General features: G+C 47.8%; 8 protein-coding genes across 8 annotated transcripts; 3 read left to right on the top strand and 5 right to left on the bottom strand.

The window, feature by feature from the left end:
• Positions 1–581: 581 nt before the first annotated feature.
• On the bottom strand, positions 582–3,931 carry RhiXN_06548 (uncharacterized protein; the record flags this gene model as incomplete). The annotated part of the gene is made up of 9 exons (XM_043326364.1): positions 582–792; positions 1,037–1,435; positions 1,490–1,674; positions 1,738–1,817; positions 1,862–1,970; positions 3,013–3,224; positions 3,281–3,470; positions 3,519–3,805; positions 3,862–3,931. The coding sequence occupies 9 exons, from the start codon at positions 3,929–3,931 to the stop codon at positions 582–584; spliced, it is 1,743 nt and encodes a 580-aa protein (XP_043181796.1).
• A 254-nt stretch (positions 3,932–4,185) lies between these two features.
• RhiXN_06547 (RNA recognition motif protein) lies at positions 4,186–5,707 on the top strand (the record flags this gene model as incomplete). Its single annotated transcript, XM_043326363.1, has 5 exons — positions 4,186–4,479; positions 4,551–5,098; positions 5,155–5,353; positions 5,404–5,469; positions 5,525–5,707. 5 exons carry the CDS (start codon positions 4,186–4,188, stop codon positions 5,705–5,707), a joined length of 1,290 nt encoding a protein of 429 aa, XP_043181795.1.
• A 227-nt stretch (positions 5,708–5,934) lies between these two features.
• Positions 5,935–6,653, bottom strand: RhiXN_06546 (mitochondrial import inner membrane translocase subunit TIM17; the record flags this gene model as incomplete). The annotated part of the gene is made up of 5 exons (XM_043326362.1): positions 5,935–5,978; positions 6,030–6,152; positions 6,208–6,394; positions 6,459–6,558; positions 6,622–6,653. The coding sequence occupies 5 exons, from the start codon at positions 6,651–6,653 to the stop codon at positions 5,935–5,937; spliced, it is 486 nt and encodes a 161-aa protein (XP_043181794.1).
• A 286-nt stretch (positions 6,654–6,939) lies between these two features.
• Positions 6,940–8,757, top strand: RhiXN_06545 (ATP synthase subunit C; the record flags this gene model as incomplete). Its single annotated transcript, XM_043326361.1, has 10 exons — positions 6,940–7,087; positions 7,141–7,260; positions 7,311–7,319; positions 7,848–7,959; positions 8,022–8,099; positions 8,158–8,194; positions 8,250–8,331; positions 8,388–8,564; positions 8,634–8,647; positions 8,701–8,757. The coding sequence occupies 10 exons, from the start codon at positions 6,940–6,942 to the stop codon at positions 8,755–8,757; spliced, it is 834 nt and encodes a 277-aa protein (XP_043181793.1).
• Positions 8,758–8,849: 92 nt separating this feature from the next.
• RhiXN_06544 (major facilitator superfamily transporter) lies at positions 8,850–10,821 on the bottom strand (the record flags this gene model as incomplete). Its single annotated transcript, XM_043326360.1, has 10 exons — positions 8,850–9,040; positions 9,095–9,268; positions 9,323–9,506; positions 9,562–9,746; positions 9,801–9,879; positions 9,931–10,104; positions 10,175–10,282; positions 10,393–10,487; positions 10,545–10,605; positions 10,669–10,821. The coding sequence occupies 10 exons, from the start codon at positions 10,819–10,821 to the stop codon at positions 8,850–8,852; spliced, it is 1,404 nt and encodes a 467-aa protein (XP_043181792.1).
• Positions 10,822–12,424: 1,603 nt separating this feature from the next.
• RhiXN_06543 (major facilitator superfamily transporter) lies at positions 12,425–14,411 on the bottom strand (the record flags this gene model as incomplete). Its single annotated transcript, XM_043326359.1, has 10 exons — positions 12,425–12,618; positions 12,675–12,848; positions 12,940–13,123; positions 13,181–13,365; positions 13,429–13,507; positions 13,558–13,731; positions 13,794–13,901; positions 13,962–14,086; positions 14,137–14,197; positions 14,253–14,411. 10 exons carry the CDS (start codon positions 14,409–14,411, stop codon positions 12,425–12,427), a joined length of 1,443 nt encoding a protein of 480 aa, XP_043181791.1.
• A 994-nt stretch (positions 14,412–15,405) lies between these two features.
• Positions 15,406–18,179, top strand: RhiXN_06542 (WD40 domain-containing protein; the record flags this gene model as incomplete). Its single annotated transcript, XM_043326358.1, has 5 exons — positions 15,406–15,761; positions 15,812–15,993; positions 16,038–17,259; positions 17,311–17,579; positions 17,632–18,179. The coding sequence occupies 5 exons, from the start codon at positions 15,406–15,408 to the stop codon at positions 18,177–18,179; spliced, it is 2,577 nt and encodes an 858-aa protein (XP_043181790.1).
• Positions 18,180–18,341: 162 nt separating this feature from the next.
• RhiXN_06541 (U1 small nuclear ribonucleoprotein C) lies at positions 18,342–19,460 on the bottom strand (the record flags this gene model as incomplete). Its single annotated transcript, XM_043326357.1, has 3 exons — positions 18,342–19,148; positions 19,204–19,389; positions 19,437–19,460. 3 exons carry the CDS (start codon positions 19,458–19,460, stop codon positions 18,342–18,344), a joined length of 1,017 nt encoding a protein of 338 aa, XP_043181789.1.
• Between the last annotated feature and the right edge of the window lie 112 nt (positions 19,461–19,572).

Below are 19,572 nucleotides of genomic sequence, written 5' to 3'. Positions count from 1 at the left end.
AAAGGGTCTTGTTTTTTTTTTATTCCATCGATCATTGTTGATTACATCCCACCCCATATATACATACATCGCATCGGTTTCTTGTTGTGGCATTTTTTCCCATGTGGTTTTGCGTGTGCTTTCTGCCTCTGTTTTGTACTCGGTTTTCGTGGGGACTTGGAATTTTGTTTGTTGAGGTGAATGGATCGCTGTTACCCATTGTAGGTATAGTGTCCAAGCGGCCAGTGGCATTAGTAGACATTGCATATACGCACGTTCTCAATGGCTATGCGACGCATCAAATTTATTCAGCCAAGGGTACAAAACGCATCAATGATCTCTAAGGCAAGCAAGGTAGCACGGTGCCGACTTATAAGGCGCATCCGGTTTCATAATACTTTACTGAAAGGCTATACACAGTCATGACCATGCTTTCGTATACAGAATTGGGCACTTAGTATACAGGGGAAAGAGTATAGCGCAAGGCTTTGAGCAAAACATTAAGTTGGTTGCTTTCATGAAGACTGAGAATTCACCGGTGGCTACTGTCTAGCGGGTGACCACTCCCGAGTACGTCATGGTACCTCGGACGGTGTTGTAACTCATTCCTGCGCAAAGGTTTTAGTGGTGGATTCCCCGATGGATTCAGCCGTGGCTTCTTCGGTGGCCCTCGTTGCAGATTTCGGCGTAGGTTCGTCGGCAGGATCTATGTCGGATTCTACAGTATGCTTTTTGCGAATCCAGGGCGCTTTTGAGAGCTCTGCATGGATGTCTAGCACTTCAGAGCTAGAAGAGGAAATCACTTGTTCAAGACTACCAAAGGAAGACCGTAAGGTTCCAACCCGCTCCAAGAGTTCGTTTCGTTATTTGAATAATGCTCGACCCTCCTCCAGAACTTGACACGCGATACTATGAATACTACAGGGCTTGACCTTGTTGTTATGCGCACTAACGCGACATTTGCATTCAGGTAATTGTGAACGACCTGAGAGATAGCCTTGATATAGGGACATACGCAAATGAATTTAGTTTGTAGCACATTGGGGAAAGTACGAACTAACCAGATTCATCTTGAGTAGACTCAGAGGCGCTAGAATTATTCGACTGCGAGCTTTCTAAAAGTTTAGGAAGGGCCTTGTTCACCAGTTTGGTCACCTGATGACCTTTTTGAGTTTCCCTAATTCGAGCGATTTCGACAAACCGGGACATTCCTAGGACGTCGGCCTCGGTCAATGTAATAGGCTCTGCGCGATTACAAAGCTCAACAAACGCAGGCATCTCCCATGAGGGAATTAGAAGTTCATCGGAGAGCTGAATTCTGTGAAGGGCAGAAAGGCTCATTCCTTCCAGTCTCGAAAGGGCGAATTTCCGTAGATTAGGATAGTCAAAAATGGAGGCGATGCGTAGGGCAGATATCATAATGTTTGAATCAAAATCAGGGATCCCGTCGATGTAACTGAAGGCCAGGTTATTGTGATTGCACATTCATAGATGGGATGCCATCACTCACGATGCGTATATAACTTTGAGAGTGTTGAAAATATCTGCCCCTTGAATTTTTGGCTCGCAAACGAGCACAATGCGACTTCCAGGTTCCAAGTTTGTGTTGGAGGCTTTTGCCCTTTGTATGAGGGCGGCGAGTACTGAAAACTTATTTATAAAGATTTCATGAACCCAGAAGACTTGATTCATCGTCTGTTATACGGAATGAGCGATTGCTTCTCAACGGTTCACTCGTTCGCTTGCCTGAATCTCGACTGTGCCATCTGAAAATGCAAACTCTGGATGAACTGGTGCGAGTTTTCGGTCTTCAGCCACAACAGCTTCGTCCGGGAGCTCTGGTTTAATTTAGTACGTTCAACAAGGATAGAAGTTAGCGTACTGAGAAAGGCGCGATCATCAACTTGATACGTACTCTGATCCACCAGAGAGACAACCGATTCAATGTCGGAAAAGCCTGATGATACTGCCCTAATAGATACGGGACTGCTCTGAAAAGATTCGAGCTTTGGAGATACAGGGCTCATGTCTATTTGTTGCAGAAAAATCGCTAGAATACTCTCGGGGGGTAAGCTTGTGCGGGTGGTCGTAGTTGGCGATATGCCAGTGGCTAACAAGATTCGCCACTGGGTCACACGGCACCCCCGTGTTACGAGGACCCTAGTTACTCGGCCGCTACTACCTACCAGAATTGGATGCATTGAATCATAGGCTTGATTACAGTACGCGAGCTTTGTTTTATCGTGCTACGCTTCAGAACATGTCTGAATTTTCAAGCCAGGAGCGTAAATTCCAGCTGGTCTAATATTTACAAAGGGGCGCATATAGGTACACGTTAATTTTGGTTGTTTGTGCCCCTCACATCAGCGGTCTTCCGTTCTCTCTGAACTCTCTCGCTGTTTGATTGTTACATACAATTTGGGCCGGACACATAGTAGTAACAAATTTCCTCGGAAACTCGTCCGCGAGAGTAACGACGAGCCAGCTTCAATTCAGTAGGTGCCAGTGTGTCTTTCGCAACTTCAAGTCTATGTGACAATATCTTGACATTTTTTTCCCAGCATGCAGATATTTGACACAGGTATGGGCCGAAGGAGGGTGTTCAAAAGAGGGTGATTACTGTCTTTATCTTGGAAGATCAATCGTCTCTTCGCCATATAAGGGCTACAGGCTCCACCCATGGGATCTCTGAAGTTGTGCATACCGGATAACCATTTCAATGTTAGTGGTATTACCTTGGTCTCATTGCCTCGCCCCTCACTGATCGCAAGGTCTTCAGTGAGCTTCAACGAAATCGAATTGATTGTTTCTCTCAATGAAAGCCAATACTTTATTTTTCGTCCTTTCTTGAATATATTTCATTTTTATCGCCCTTCTTGGGGGTCTCCGGACATTAGAAAAATCCTCCCCCTTTTTTCGAGGGTTTCTCTCCTTCGGTGTTTCCTTCGCCTTGGCCTCGTACTCCATCTCTATCCTGTCTGGTATGTTGTCCCCAGGCTGAGCTGTCTCCAAAACATTTGGTGCACCACGTACAGGTGCTCCCGCATTACCTGTCAAGTCCACGCCCTTAAAGCCTTCCGCACGAGTTAGGCCTGGGGCATCCGGATCTGTATCAGGTGTTTCGGATGGGTCCGGTGGTGCTTGAATCGCATAGCCTGCGTCACCTAGATCCATTCCCAACGCAACGAGTGCTTGTTGAGCTTCTGACCAGAAGACTGGCCACGTCTCGGGGACAGAGTCCTGATCTGTATTCGAGCAGAGGCTCAACGGATAGATCATAAAAGGATATCAAGGTGTGTACCTTTCAAGAACTGTGCACATAGCATAGATAGACCTTTCGCATCTTCAAACACGTTGGGGTACTTTGTTCGCTGAGGATCCGAAGTCGGGATACTGTCAAGCTCCCAGACAATAGTTTTGAGAATGTGAATAGCACAGAGACGAGCGAGATGAAGATCGTCTCCGTCAAAGGAGGGTATAGTTTCGAATGTCTACAAAGAGTATGAATGCCAGCCGGATTAACTAAATTGATGGCGTACCTGTAAATAGTGCTCTGGAGATGAATCAGGTTGAGGACGGCTCAAGAAAAGGAAAAGTTGAAAAATAAGCGCATATGCGCGTTCTATTCGGTTGGGTGCGTCGAATACCCCGGCGTCCGGGTTCTTGACGTCGAGCTCAGCCAGAAGCTTTTGACTCTGCGAGGCAGTGAAAGACACTCGGTGAAGATAATCTAACCACTGGGCCTCGGTATAATCTTCCCTAGGAAGTGAAGGTTCTGGAGGTTGATTATATATTTTAATTGAGGTCTGAAGGCTCCTCGTAAAGTCTAATCACTATCCTTATAAATTTGTTCTCCATTGAGCTACGATAAAGAAGGCCCACCTGGTCCAAACCCACGTCCAGCCTGCAATTGTATTCTCGGTAGGCAGCTGGAACGAAGCGGAGCCTGCATGTTGGTCAAACCGTACTCGATCAAACTAGGCGAAAACATCTTTGCTCAACTGTAACTGCTTGTCTCATTCGTGCCCTGCATAGCTGACGAGACACCGGGCGAGATAATTGACGAAACATATTGCCTCCAAGGGTCGGGGAAGTAATTTAGACAGGCCCCACCTCGCACGTGACTTCTCGCCGAACCAAAGCAATGTGCGTGCGCTTGATGTTACACATCATCTCTCGACTTCCTCTCCACCACTGACTTGAAATATGTCAACCGAAATAGCCCAAATGGACCCAGAAACCGCGAGACAGATTGCCCAATCCCAAGACGCCCAAGCACAGGCGGAGGCAGCGGAACAAACCCATGCACGCCTACAGGCGCAATTCGCCAGTGACCCCCGAGTACACTTTAGCAGAGAAACTGGAGCGTGGCATTTTGAAGCCGATGATGGACGCGAGATGCAGTGGGACGCGAACAAGAATGCTTGGGTAGAAGTGGTTGACGATGAGCTGGTGAAGGCCCAGCAAGCGGCGTATGCGGTTGAAGGCGTAGACGAAGAGGTAAGTGTCCTGCTGTTGCGTGCGAATTGTAGTATACATATCATGGCGATGTAATGTGATCGGTTTTTTAGACCCCTGCAGCACCCGTACTTGCACGCACCAACAAGAAACGAAAGAAAGAGCCCATCGATTATACTTCCAACACCGATCCTGCAGCGCCAGGTCCGTCCATTAAGCGAGGGAAAAACAACAAAGGTGATAAGAAGGATGAATCTACAGCACCAGCACAACCTCGCAAATCGAAAAATACAGCCGTATTTGTCAGTTCTCTGCCTCCAGACGCTGAAGCAGACGAGATCGCAGCACGCTTTGGGCGCTTCGGCCTCATCATGGAGGATGACGAAGGCAAGCCCAAAGTCAAGCTTTACCGCTCTGAGGATGGAACTTTCACTGGAGAGGCACTGGTTGTTTATTATAAGGAGGAAAGTGTGGAGTTGGCTGTTACGTTGCTGGACGACGCCGAACTACGGTTGGGCGAGGCAGGTACGAGGATGAAAGTTCAAAGGGCCGAGTACGGGCACAAGGGCGGGGACCATGAGGCTGTTGGCAACGAAAATGGCGGCCAGAAACGAACCGTTGACAAGAAGAAAGCGTCAAAGAGAATCGGCAACATGGAACGGTGCGTTAAACTCACTATACTATGCATTGTACATTCCTGAGCGTTTGGATTGCTAGTAAACTTGCAGATTGGGATTCCGATGACGAGTTTGGCCCCTCAGGACCCAAAATTGTCACATCTCGTGTGGTTGTGCTCAAACATATGTTCACCAAAGAGGAACTGGCGGAAGACGCAACGCTACTTTTGGATTTAAAGGAGGACGTACGAGAAGAGTGCTCAACTCTGGGAGAAGTGACAAATGTAGTGCTCTATGATGTACGTCTCTGCATCATATCACTTGCCGGAGACACTAATTAGCTCTACAGGAGGAGGAAGATGGAGTCATGACGGTCAAATTCAAAGATCCTGTTAGCGCTCAAGCATGTATATTGGTAAGTAACACTGATTACTGTTTACCAAGGCCCCTCGATTTATTTGGCTCGATAGAAAATGAATGGCAGATTCTTCGCTGGCCGAAAAGTCGTTGCCGAATTCTTCGACGGAAGGCAAAGATTCCGCAGGAGCGGTCACGATGCATCGAACGCGAATGCAGAGGGCGACGACGATGACCAGGCAGAACGACAACGCCTAGACGACTTTGCTGAATGGCTCATGAAAGAAGGAGAGTGAACGCTCGACAATTCAGTTTCGAACTGACTACTGAGTTTTGTATGCGAAACGAAGGATTTGACACAAAATGTAGTTGTATTTAAATCCAATCCATGCATAAAGAAACAAGCATCATATAGCAGGCGGAATGAAACAAATAAGAAGCAACTGTAGAAACACATAGGATATAGCAACACTTGCGAGTAGAGTGGGGAGTTTCAAGTAAATCTGGCAAATAATAATTACATCTATGCGATTGATGGAGATGCACCGGCCGCGGGTGCTTCGGGCACTAAAGACATGGTTAGGTTTACCCACAGGCGACTCGGTTAGCTCAACTCACAAGGTGGTAGTACCGGTCGGTTGACGTCACTGAACATTCGGTTCAGCAGCACGCCAACACCCTCAAAGACACCCAGTAGAATACCGCACGCCACTGCGGAGCCAAAGGCGGCTCGAGGGCCACCTGAGCAGATAGATTCATTAGTAGATGCAGGTTATACGCAGTGGAGTGCGCTTACTGCGAACGGCCAAGCAACCACCAGTCATAAATCCAGAAATGATTGCGTTCCAGGCATCCTCCTTTTGTCGATAGCCCTTAACCGCGCAGTCGAATGTCGAGAACATTCCACCCCAAACACCGAAATTCCCACCTGTTACTGGTGCTCGGGCTTTGATTGTCGAAATCGCACCGACAAGCCTATCACCCTGATTGATTTAGTTACTGCTTGTGAGCATGATGTTGATGACTGAGTGCACTGCATGTACACACCCTGGGGGAGTTACGAGCACCCTTGATACCATGCCATATGCCACCGCCGATCGCACCCATCGCGAACGCACCTCCGAAATCGTTCAGAATAACCCATGGGCTGTTCGATCGTTACTCGAGATAAGACATCACTGAAAAAACATATAGGATAGCATATACGAACCATGGATCACGGGTGTGGTCGGCGTGGGACATGTTGAAAGGAGAGTGATGTGCAGGGATGGGGGCTCACAGGACGTCGGAGCTCGCACGGCTTGGAGGGAATTTGAAGGATCCAAGGCGAGATTTTTTGTTTCGTAAGCCTTTGATCAGTGGCTATGGCTGTGAATCAGTCACATGACGCTGGCATGGGGCGTTTTACCATAAAGAGATCAGTCTCCGATGACGCACTATATAAACGATTCGATGTGCAACCGTCCGGACCTCAACCACCACACTCACGCGATCCTCTATCAATTTACGTAGTAGATAATATAGTAACATGCCTGCCAAGAGTACGCTCATTGCCATATCCTCGGTCGGGATTCCTGATGTTGACTACTTTACAGGATACATCTTCACCTTCAAGGAGGGAACAGGCGAGAATTCCCCACAAGCCATAAAAGCAAAGGAGTTTATCAAGAGCCAGGGTAAGCAACTTTTCTTCGCCATGTCACGTTCAAGTGCTCAGCATTACTTGCAGGTGGCAAGATCACACACGATTATGGCGAAATTGGATTCGCTGCGGAAGTTCCAGAACAAGGCTATGCTAATATAGCGAGTTTCACGGATAATGACTTGGCAGATGCGGTGGAGGCTGTGGGTTGGTAATTCCTTACTCGTTCGTCGAAAGCCAACTGATCTCTGCTACAGAGGAAGATGGTATCGTGACAACCCAGTGAACTTAGAAATAAGCATAGGCTTACATATGCACGCAAATTTATTGAATCAAATAATATTAACACTAAAATCTTGACACGAACGATTGCTGTATGGGTTCAATATTTGGTTGGAACCAAAACCATGCACCGCGTCGTAGACGCGTCTTCGGTTAATGAGAGAAAGTTTTCTCCATTATCGATAATAAGCACGGGATGACCACACTATGAGCGCTTATTATAATAACTTTTAACACTCTTCCCTGAGGGGAGAATGAAGTTTATAAGTTTCAGGTTGAGGGCGGCATACACCCACCACGTATGGTTGACTAGTTCGGTGGCTGTGTCTTAGGGAGCTCCGTGTTACCACGTGACAAACCGACACTCTTTATCGACTGCCATGGGTTATACATACAGCATTGGTCTTTGGACATTCATAGTGCTAGCTGTTGCACTATACCTTCTTTTCACCGGTTAGAGATACATAATACTTACAATCGACGACACTTAATTAGTTGTTACGTTTTGTTAGGTTCTGGTGAAGCTTTCAACGTTGGTCGATTCTTAGAAGAGACAAGTCCATACGCCTGGGCAATGGTGGGGATTGGCCTCTGCATTGGGCTCAGTGTAATGGGCGCTGGATGGTACGCGGTTTTAATGGTGGTCGTATTGTGACATAGTGCTGAATCTTGTGGGAATTACACAGGGGTATTTTCGTTACTGGCGCGTCCATCCTCGGTGGAGGTGTTAGGACACCACGTATTCGCACTAAGAATTTGATCAGGTGCGTAGTACTGTCGCTGTTTATGCCCGGACATGCACCGATCTGTATGCCACCGCAGTATTATCTTTTGCGAAGTTGTGGCCATTTACGGTGTTGTGAGTATATTCATCACTTGCCCAAAAACGAAATGCTTATGGAATATGTCACTAGATTATGGCTATCGTATACTCTCAGCGAGTTAATCAAAACATTCCCGAAGACCAGCTATACACTCGCGAGAATTATTATACTGGTACGTCATACCTTAAAATCAATTTGTCACCTAACCCTCTTATCGACTATCGCCAGGCTTCGCATTGTTCTGGGGAGGCTTGACCGTTGGTTTCTGCAATTTACTTTGTGGTGTTTCCGTTGGTATCACCGGTTCCAACGCTGCGCTAGCCGACGCTGCGGACCCCAGCTTGTTTGTAAAAGTGTTGATTGTTGAGATTTTTGGCTCGATCATGGGCTTGTTTGGCTTGATCGGTGAGTGTATTGGAGCTAAGATAAGCTGGGTGTATATCCGTACTAATAATTATTCCTGTGTGTCGGTAGTGGGCCTCTTAGTTGTAAGTTTATGTTTTCTTCATAGCTTTGCTTTTGGCCTAACTATTATATTTAGGTCCAGAAAGCGGAAGAATTCAAAGGCGCAGGAGCTGCCACACTTCTCATGCACTGAAGCTCCTATGCGATGGACTAGCTTTAACACGTTAATTAATTGTTTGTGGACGAATGCATGTCTTCATACTACTGTACGTCTTCATACCAATATCAAATTATGACACCACGTCGTGCTGCCTCTTGCTGCTTTTGCACATCCAATTCTCGGCGTGATTGTTTTCCTCTTAGCCCTAAAATGATCACGACGCAACTGGCTGCGATTCCTGCCTCGAAAATAAGCCCACGTCGCATATTGGATGGCGGATTGGCCGTTGGAGAATCGTCCCGCATGTGGTCTACAACTAGTAAAGCAAGGGTTGGTACAGTAGGAGCCTCGAGCACTCGGGCTAACTTACTAGGAATGAATATCGTGGTGAGTAGGTACGCCAAGAGCCACAGAATCGCAGACGATGCCTCAGGGCTGCGTGTAATTTCACAAGCGATCTCAAGAGTGATGGGTAGCAGCGTGAAGCAACTGATACCCAGGACCACTACAATGACGTATATGGCAGGAGCATTATCTTCGCGAACTGAATTTACAGGCTGTTTAGTAGGGGCGATGGTTAGTGAAAACATTTACTTACCGGCCCAGATGAGCGAAATGAAGCAAGCCGCGAGCATGGTGGTGATTACCTTGGACGCAAGTGCCAGGTGGTGGGTCAAATATCGATCGAATATAGGCATGATAACCACAGCACCAACAATTCCCGCCAGGACATACACTCCACCAATGATGCCAGCGTCCTCGGGTGTATATCCGTACGGGGCCTGCGAAAGTTAGCCTCTTACTCATCCGTTTGACCACTTGACCCAAGATACTTACGATAGCTTGAGCTAATATAATTCCGAGAGTATTAAGCGCAGCTACCATAAGGCCAAATGTCAGTAGGAGTATTACCGAATCCAGCCTTTCTCGTGGGGTCATAGTGATTTCTCCTGATCGAGAGCGCCCCAAAAAGGCACGTAGCGTTTGGATAGGAGGGGGAGAAGGATGAGATCCTGAAAACGCTGTACAGACACGATCAATACATGCAGCAGAGATGCGTTTTTATCACAACCTACTGGGTGGGGTAGGGGGAGCCGAATATATGAGCAGCACGGACGGAGCCAGGCCGGTGGTCATTATTGCCAATATAAGTATCTTTTTTCTCTCTCAAGTGGGTGTATATGTATATATCACCATTGAACTTACGGAAACTCGTACTGATGGACAGTACGGGGCGACTATCTGGCCAAATGAGGTACCGATTGGATTAGAGATGGACACAAGCATTGTGGCCGTTGTTCGTCCCTTCAGATCGAACCAGACTTCGCTATATTTCGGGCCTATTATGAGGAACCAGGGCTGGCCAATTCCGAGCAAAATCTAGGAGAGAGTTTGCATGTAAGCTTGGAATTCAATGCTTCACTTTGGAATCTTTGCAGGTGCTACTTACTTGGCCAAAGAGCAACAATCCAAATTTCCCGTTGGGGGAAAGGGACGGCGCGGTTCCTGCGTAGCGGACCCATGCTCCAACCAAAGTCACAATCGTTCCGATAAAGCACTTTTTGACCCCATCGTAGAACGTATGATATATGACGCTCGTGAGCAAATAACAGAGGGAGTGAGTGAAAATATCCGTACCGAAATACGAAGGCCATAACGCGAACATACGCTAGGAATAACGAGCGACACGGGTAAAAATGCTACATTGACGCAATTGGCGAGCCAGTTGACTTGACCGAGTGATATGCCAAAATCCTCCGACACTGTGCTCATGCCACGATAGTTGAGCGAGCTCAGAGCCTTATGCGAGGCAAACATACCTGGAATAGCAATTGAAGCAAACCAGAACCATGCTGCACCGGCGACAAAATTGAGTAGACACTGGCATCGAGTGATGGATCTCGTTGGCGGAGTATATATGATACCTGAATGTCAGAGACTTACAACTCCTAGCAACCCAGTCCAACGCCGCTTGTATAGTCGATATTCAACGACGTGAGATTCGTTGAATGGGTCGCCACTGTTCTCGCTTTCTCCAAGACCTTGGCCCACAGATGACTGGCCCTGTTTGTAACTATCTGCATCTGAAGCCGACATTGCATATATCGCAACGAGGGTGAATGGTGTGTTGAGCTTGGAGTGTCAAGTCCTCGACAGCACCTTATCAATTGTCATAGATAGCAGAACTATCGTCAGTAGTTGCCGGCCGAGTTTCTATGATTCAATCTGTATAGCCAACGAAGACACGCCCAGAGGTTTAGGAAGAATCTGGATTATCGCCTTTCCATTTCTGTGTGCCGGTCGAGTAGTTCGCTCGCCAGAAAAGTATAGGATTAAACACCAGGGTGGCTCGTATATCACAGAATTCGGAGCGAGCCGAGATTTAATAATTAACGATCCTCTTCTATGTCCATATAAATCATGGAGACTTGAGCTACCAAAGGGGTGGTCGCTCCTCGATAGCTATTTATATTGGGAACTGGACCAAACAGACGGATCTTCCTTGGCTTGCTGACACATATCTTGCCCGCATATAACCAACTGGGAAGGAGGGATCCCAGGAGACTCCGTGTTAGTTTTGTTTATTCATGTTCTGTTCGTGCCGCATCTGAACATCCATCTCTCGTCATGTTTATTTGGCCATAAGCACTGTGCAAGTAGCAACAAAGCTAGCTTGAAAGACGAATACCCTGTACATGTTTAATAGTGGGTTGACGAAAGGTGAATTTTCTCATATTCAGCAGCATATGCTGTTCAATCTTTGGGTTGGAATGACTGCTCACTGTATTTGGGACCGAGTACTTCAAATCATGGTTATTCGGAGGCAAGTAAACTCCATGGGATTAACACCAAATTTCAAGTCTCTTTTGCGGTGCTCGTGGCTATAACCGAGATATTGCTATCCGGACCAATAGAATCAAACAAAACCCGCCACCAAAATATAAAGATATCGGGGTGCTTGTATATCGAGTCCATGCCACTATAAATACAAAGGCCACAGCGATGGTATACTTTTGTGCATTATGTTAAATACTTATAGGGCTTATATGTACATTACCCACTGATATATACGATCCATAGCGTGAGCTCATAGTTGGTATTGCAGCTGAGAAAGTACACTACACATGGGAGACGATAGAAGATACCGCGTATCGTTCTTTGCAGAGTAGAACACTTTACGGTAATCTCGTTCTTCTCGTTCTTCATCTTGGGCATGGCGCTGTAACTTGGAGGTGACTGCAGGAGTAACTGCCTGACCATGGTATATAGGTGCAACTATGGTCTTCAGATGTGGGCGTACAGAGCATGGTAATCGGGCATTCAGTACGCTGGATGGATGAGCTCTTCAAAAGGTAACCTTTGGAATGCACCGGATTTTGGTTCGGAAGCAATAGCCTTGAGGAGTTCACGACATTCAGTGGTTGAAGGTTCCTCCCAATCCATTTTTATATGCCAGTAAATTGCGAACCTGAACCTTGAATTCCATGTAGCTAGTTCCGAAGTGATACGTAAACATCTGCTCAACAAATAATAAAGCTATGCATACATCCACCGATTCCAGCGAGAAAAAAATACCTGTCCAACCCTCTCGGGGAACCCCAATTTCTCTGGGCATACTTAATGAAACAAACACTTTCATCGCAGGTATTGTCGAATAACTATACAGGGCATATCACTTAGTGCTACATGGTTCTAAATATCAGCTCCCATGTGGCTCCCCTTCTTGCCTTGCCTGCTGCTTCTGGACATCGAGTTCTCGCCTAGTCTGCTGCCCCTTCAAGCCGAATACGCTTACTGCGACTACGGCAACGAAGCAAGCTTGGAAAATGAGGGATTTGAACATATTCGATGGAGGATTCGCATCCGGCGAATCATCTTTTAATGCATTCATGGCTAGTTTTAGGTCAGGTCAATCGAGAATCACATGAAAATATGTTACTACCACTTACATAGAACAAAAACCACTGAGAGCAGGTTTCCAGTGAACCATAGAGCTGCAGAGGAAGTTTCGGCGCTACGTGTGACCTCGCATCCGATTTCCAGTGCGATTGGCAAGAGGGTGAAGGATGCAACTCCAATGACGACCATGACAACATAAAGGCCGGCATAATTGTTTACGCGGACTAAAGCAAAAGGCAAATGCAAAAGAAAAGGCGTTAGTGCGGCAATTGAGTTTCAGGAGAACACTGGTGATTTAAAACCTTCGTGACTTACCATCCCATATTAATGCAATATAGCTTGCGGCAAGCAACGGGACCAATACCTTGGAGGCCAGTGCGAGGTGGTGTGTAAGATATCGATCAAATATGGGAGAAAGGATCACGGCTCCAACAATGCCAGCAAGGATGAGTACACCACCCATGATTCCCGCCGCGTCAGACGAATAGCCATAAGGTGCCTACATCCAATACAAAGACTTAGGCAAGGAAAAGTGAGATCCCGACAGATTACTCACGAAAATCTGATTGATCAGAATGGAGAATGCACTGAATGCTGCGACGAATGAACCGAAAAGGAGGGTAACAATAGCCATGTCGATTCGCTCGCGGAACGACATGAATGCGTCGCCTTGGCGAGCCTTCCCTATGAAAGCACGGAATATCTGTGCTGCAGGTGGGGAGGGATGAGATCCGGCATAAGCTGAAGTCATCGGAAAAGTGAGAAGGCTTGTAAGGTACCGACGTCATTTGATAGCACACGTACTGGGTGGTGTCGGAGGTTTTGAAGCTATCAGTATTGCAGTGGGAGCAGCAGCCGAGGTGATAATAGCAAGGATCAACACCTAATGGATTCTTCAGTTTACTGACCAGATATAATTATCAATTTACTAACTGATTCTCGTACTGTCGAAAACGCTGGTGCAATGAGCTGTGAGAGCGCTGCCCCAACCGGATTGGCAATAGAAATTATCATGGTAGACGTCGTTCGTCCGCGCAAGTCAAACCAGGTTTCGCTATACTTGGGGCCAAGTATCTGGAACCATGGCTGCGAAAATCCTGTGAATATCTGATCATGGAGTCAGTCTCCAAATTTGTCCGCCGGATAGGTTTGGCTGAAATGGTATGTACCTGTCCGATTAGCAGCAGAGCATATCTGCCATCTGGGGAAAGGCTTCTTGTGGTCCCAGCATAGCGAATCCACGCAGATATCAACAGTCCAATTGAACCAATGATGCACTATTCAATCAGCGAGGTACGTCAGCATAGTCCAACGGGGTGGTAATGCGGATAAGATACCGATATGCGGAGGCCCAATCGAGAGAAGCCCAGGGGCACAATCATAGATACTGGAAGGTAAATCAAGTTGACGCTATTGCCCAGCCAGTTCACCCTTTCAAGTGAGACGCCGAATTCCTGAGATGCTACAGGGGTCAAATGCCTGTGTTCCGCAATCGACATGGGAGGGGCTTACTATTTATTGCTATGGATGAGAACCAAAGCCAGTTCAACCCCGATATAATATTCAAAAGACACTGCAGGAGGGTGGTGAATAAGCGGATTATTTGAATTAAGCCATTGGTTACTCACTATGCCAACTAGTCCTAACCAGCGTCTTTTGTATAATTGATACGCCTCGGGGGGAGGAGAGACCACCGACGAAGATGAGTCTCCTTGAGCGATGTCCTCTCGTGTAATAACTTGGGAGAGCTCGCTTGATTTCTTGTCTTTGACACCCGCCAACTCCATGCTGAAATAAGGGCAATATCAAGAGGTCCGTAACCAGAGCAGCGCAACGTGCCAGTTTATGAATACGACAGGGGAGTGGGCAGAGGCCCGAACTGAACTAGGTCGTCCGAGAAAACCGGTTATTGAGGACCAGATATCAAGGGTATAAAGAGGTGAGCTCGGGAATCCGCTGAGGCATCATGGGCATGTGAGCCATTTCTAGGCCTTCTAAAATTCTGATCATGTCATGCACGTGGATAAAACTGTAGCCTTCGGGATGCCTGCGAGTGATAGCAACGACTACGACTGAATATTCCACTCAATCAACAGTGGTTTGCGTTGATCGGAGGCCAAGACCGGGTTGCCGTTGGCACGAAGGATGTCCAGGAACATGGCCATGCGTCTCAGCCCGCATCGCCACCATGCAAGTACATCAATCCCTTCGGCTCGGGCTGGTCCTTGAGTTGAGACAAATGCTTGGCATATATTGAAGATTTTGATCTGCCGCCGAAAGCCGACATGGATATGAATATATAAATACCAGAGCGTGTCACAATCAACCTAAGGGTAGGGTCAGGCGACGATTAGGTATAGCATATACATGAAACATGGGCTACAACCATGATGTCCCTTGTGCTCTGGGTGCATGGCGAGCCTCCAACGACCGGTTCTGCTCGGAGCAACATATTATGACTGGGAATGCTACAAGAACGCTTTTGACTCGAATGGGGTATTCTCTGTGTTTGACTCGCTTAGCACCGTTCGGGTCCGCACGAAACTCCCAAAGAGCCTCGGCATAAAAAAGCTGAATAATATTGCGCTTAATCAGCACCACGATTGGATTTGTGCTTTCCTCAACATTTATTCTGACTCGGGACAGTCCCGATACGGTGGCTGTGTAACATGAAAGCGGATAATGAGTCAGCGGTTGGATGGTTTATAAATTGATCTACCACCAGTCTGTCGCAGACCCCACTCTGCGCCACTTTTTTTTTTGTCTCGCCTCTATTGTTTTATGCCTATAAAATCTACTAAATCACCCCAGAAAAACATTAGTCACAAGAAGAAGACCGAAATCAGCTTGCTATCATCTGCCCAGCATGGATCCTATTTGCTTCAACTCCCCTCTGAACTTCTCACGCATCTCAGCGCGTACCTTGACCCAATCGCGCTCACTACTCTCGCCTCTGTCTGTCGACTCTTATATGCTCACGTAAACCAAGACAGCACATGGCGTGCCGCATTCCTTGGACACTTTCTCGGCGTCTCGCCGAGCCCTGATCTCTCCATCGAGAATTCCAGGCTGGTGTTGCTCCGAAAAAGAGAGAAATCATGGCGCGCAGAATTCCAAAAGCATTGGGTTCTAGCTAGGTATTTATATGCACTTATTATTTCTAAATAGCTCTAACCGTAGATTAAAGGCGATGGGAGAAGACCAGAAGCATTACCTCGGTGACGCATAGACCTCATCGGACGCCGATTTCCGCGATGCACGTCATGCAAAACCAGCGAAATGCGACCGGCGCTCAACAAAGTTGGGCTATTCTTAGTGCATCTCTCGCTGTCGGCGTAGTCACACGGTCATACCCCTTCACAGGCAAGTGTATGGTTTTATGATAGTGCTTGCTGACTAATCAATGTATCTAGGCAAGGTTGTTCGCGGACACTTTGATCCATCAAGCATAACCACTGCCCTTGGCCTAGGCATAAACCCCAACTTTGAGGATGCCTTTTCAAATGTTACATCAGTGGCTCTTGCTTCTACTGGTGGTACTGGTATAGTGGTTTGGGGGCTTCGCTCGGGCGGGGTTGCAGTAACTGTCGCACTTCGAGCCATGGACGCAGGTTGCAATGCTCGTATGCTTAAATGCTCCCTCGGAGACGCCCATCAAATGTCCGTAGACGATATTTACGTCGACAATATCACCAGCGGGAGCGAATGCATTGTTTCAAGCAGTGCTGATGGAACGGTGAAGCTCTGGAACCTGCCTACAACCCAACGTGCACAACTCAATTGTATCTGGACGGGACGATACACCGATGGAGATGGCCTGGTATCCGATGTTGCGTCCCTCGTCAAAGTGCCCTGCGTCAAAGTGGCGATCGACTTGACTAGCGAGGTAGTAGCCGCTGGGTACGCTGACGGAACCATATTGGTCTGGTTCGGGATAGCGCCAGGATCGTCAGATTTATCCAGCGTCAAATGCGTTCGAATTCCACCACCATCGGTTACTCCGTTACCTCTCAAAGACCTGCGAATCGATGGTCATTCTCAAACCTCCGTCAGCCTTCTCGCTCATCATGCGACCGACGCACATTTGTATCGGCTAAATATTGGGCGAGACACTGGCCTCGTCAGACGACTCAGGTTTGGGGGTGGTCCGCTGGGGCCGCTAAGTGTTGTAACAGCCGAATTTGTTAAACAGGACAAGGAGGACATACGATCTGGCTTTAGTTCATCTATTCCATCAACATTCGCATCCACAAGCGTCACTCCAGTTGCTAGCACCAATACTCCATCCACTCCTGTTCCCATTAGCCCATCCTATCCCACCAACACATCATTACAGATAACTCTTGAATTGCCCAAGCATGATTTGGTTCCCACACAGCGCTCACGTAGTTTTGTCGCCGCTGGCGATATACTGGGGCGAGTATGTATTTGGGACTGGGAGGCGGATGAGACCGTAAATCAGACCGAGGTGTCCAAATCTTCCGGCGCTCCTGAAGATGGGAATAAAGGAGAAGAAACTCCACCCAACGGCGGCGGGTCCGTTCCGGAGGTCCAAGCGATCGTTGCGTGGGATGCGATGGACGGTGAAAGCATCAGTGAACTCGTTTGGGGTGATGTGATTGTTGCCGTTGGAAGGTTTGTGTGCTCACGTTTTTACCGATATCTCAAGCCTAATCCTCCGTTTAGTGCTCAGGGAAATACAGCTGTATTTGATTCACTGTCTCAGCAACTATTAAGGCGTATACCTTCTCCAGCTCCTGCCTCGGCCCTAGGACGAGAGGCTGTGTCACAAATTGTGATCGAAGGTGACACAGTCCTTATCAGTGTTGGCTCACAAGTTGTTGCTTGGCACGTCCGAAAGGACAATGGGAAGGGTGATCCATGGGCCAAATCTCCCAAGGGGAAGCAAAGCGCCAGCGGGAAAGGTAGAGGTGCAACTACTGCTAAATGGCACCGTGAGTCGAGTTGAATTTTGAATCATCACCACTTGGCTGACTGTTCATGTAGATCGCAATGAGCTTAATACCGAAATATCACATTCGCTCAATCAGATGAAGGACGAGCATGCACGGGCTCAGCCCGGTCTACGCCGCGCTCGTGCTCAGGCTGGAGCGCTCTCCGAAATGGGCCTCGACGAAGCCGATGCTGTTCAGTACCTTATGATGCTAAGTAGGGATGAAGAAGAAGCAAGAAAAGCCGCTGAATCTGCAAACGAGGCTGCGATGCGTGAGTCTGAGGCAGGTTTGCTTGAAACCAGGGACGAAGTACCATGCAGCTCCCCTACAAACTCAACCAGATCGAGTGTACCCTCAGCATCCACGTCTCCTTCGTCCAGGCGTTCTGGTAGAAGTGTCTATATCCCGGCTAGTCGAAGGCCCCGGGTCAATGTGGATGATATCCCCGACGACAATCCTTTTTTGGTGTCAGATAGCCGTAGCCCTTACCAGAACAGTAGCTCGTACGGTGGTGGGTCGCGGTATAGTGGCAGTCAGGCCGAATTTGACGAGGACGAAGCACTTCGTTTGGCATTGGAACTCAGTATGGTGGAACAGTAAAAAGACTGGAGAAACGACTGTAAAGATATAGAGATTAGGTTTCATTTATGTGTTCTAGTTTCTATATTGTTTGACGCTTCGGTATTACAAACTGGTATAGTACAATATATGTCAATCTACCCAATCGAGAGGAGAGTCGGGGTGCATAAGCCAGTCTGGATATCATCGTTTTTTTACTCCTCGAGTCCCTGCTGTTGTTGGTGGGGCCTTTCGTTTACGGAACAAACCACCGCCACCAGAGGGAGGGGCTATTTCTTCCAGTTTGGGCTCTTCGGGCTCACTTTTGACTGGTGGCTCAGCGGGTGGTGGTGTTGGCTGAGGTGGCGGGGCCGAGGTTGCATCGGTAGGCAACAGCGTTGGGGAAGGCTCCTCTTCCTTGATCTTGTCGCTGGGTTCTTCTTTGACCTCCTGCTTGACCTCTCCAGTCTTGGACCAGGTTGTAGGTTTCCACACAGGCTTTTCCGTTGCCTGTGGCAAGCCATAGTCGATCTCGGCTTTAGGTTTTGCCTCTTGCTCCTGTGATTGAGCCGGCTGCGTTTCCGTCTTGACTTTGACTCGTATCGGAATATCCGGTTCCCAGATTTCTTGAAGCCCAGCTCCTACTTTACGTTCTCCCACTCGGAAGTTACGACTACTTTCCGCTGCTGCCTTTTCCTCTGTCTGTGCAGGCTGCAGTCCACGTTTTTCGGTTTCTTCAGTTGTTTTGGATTTTGGAGCAGACGTTGGAAGTACGAGCTGCCATTCTCCAGCCAGACCTTCTGTTTGTCTTTTTTGAGCTTCTAGCACCGCTTCGTCAACAAAACCTAGTGATTCAGCTGTGGAATAGTTGGCGAATTTGTCTGTCGGTTTAGGAGGTGGCGGTTTTGCTGCAGGCGCTCGTTGGGCAGGAGCGCTCGATGATGACGATGCTGAGGTAGATGCAGCAGCTGCGCCACTGCCTATGTCTTTGGCATAGGCTTCTCTAGCAGCCTAATGACATACGTTCTAATTAGATACTAAGAATACCAGGCAAACAGACACGTACCGCATCAATTCGCTTCAGCTCTCTTTCCTCCTCAGCAGCATCCTTTTTCTTCTTCTCACTAGTCTTGTAGATATCTCGAATGTATCGGTCAACATTTCCTTTGTGACGAAGACCACTCTCATGGTGCTGGCGGGAAGGCGCATCATCTGCTATGCTAATACCGCAGTATTTACACCAATAGCGTTTCTGCGTATGTTTATTAGTTGAGGAAGGGTCAAACGGGGACGACGCACCTTGGAGACCCAGAACTCACTCATGGCTCGGAGCAAGTCCCAAGTTCAGCTCGAGTTCCACGGACCGGGCGTTAAGTCCATCTGATGTAATGCTACACGTCTCATTTGCCTTACGCGCCGGCCTTTGTCGCTTGCA

This window comes from Rhizoctonia solani, chromosome 7 (genome assembly GCF_016906535.1).
Source record: "Rhizoctonia solani chromosome 7, complete sequence".
Lineage (NCBI taxonomy): Eukaryota > Fungi > Basidiomycota > Agaricomycetes > Cantharellales > Ceratobasidiaceae > Rhizoctonia > Rhizoctonia solani.
This window is presented reverse-complemented; position numbering and strand designations above follow the sequence as displayed.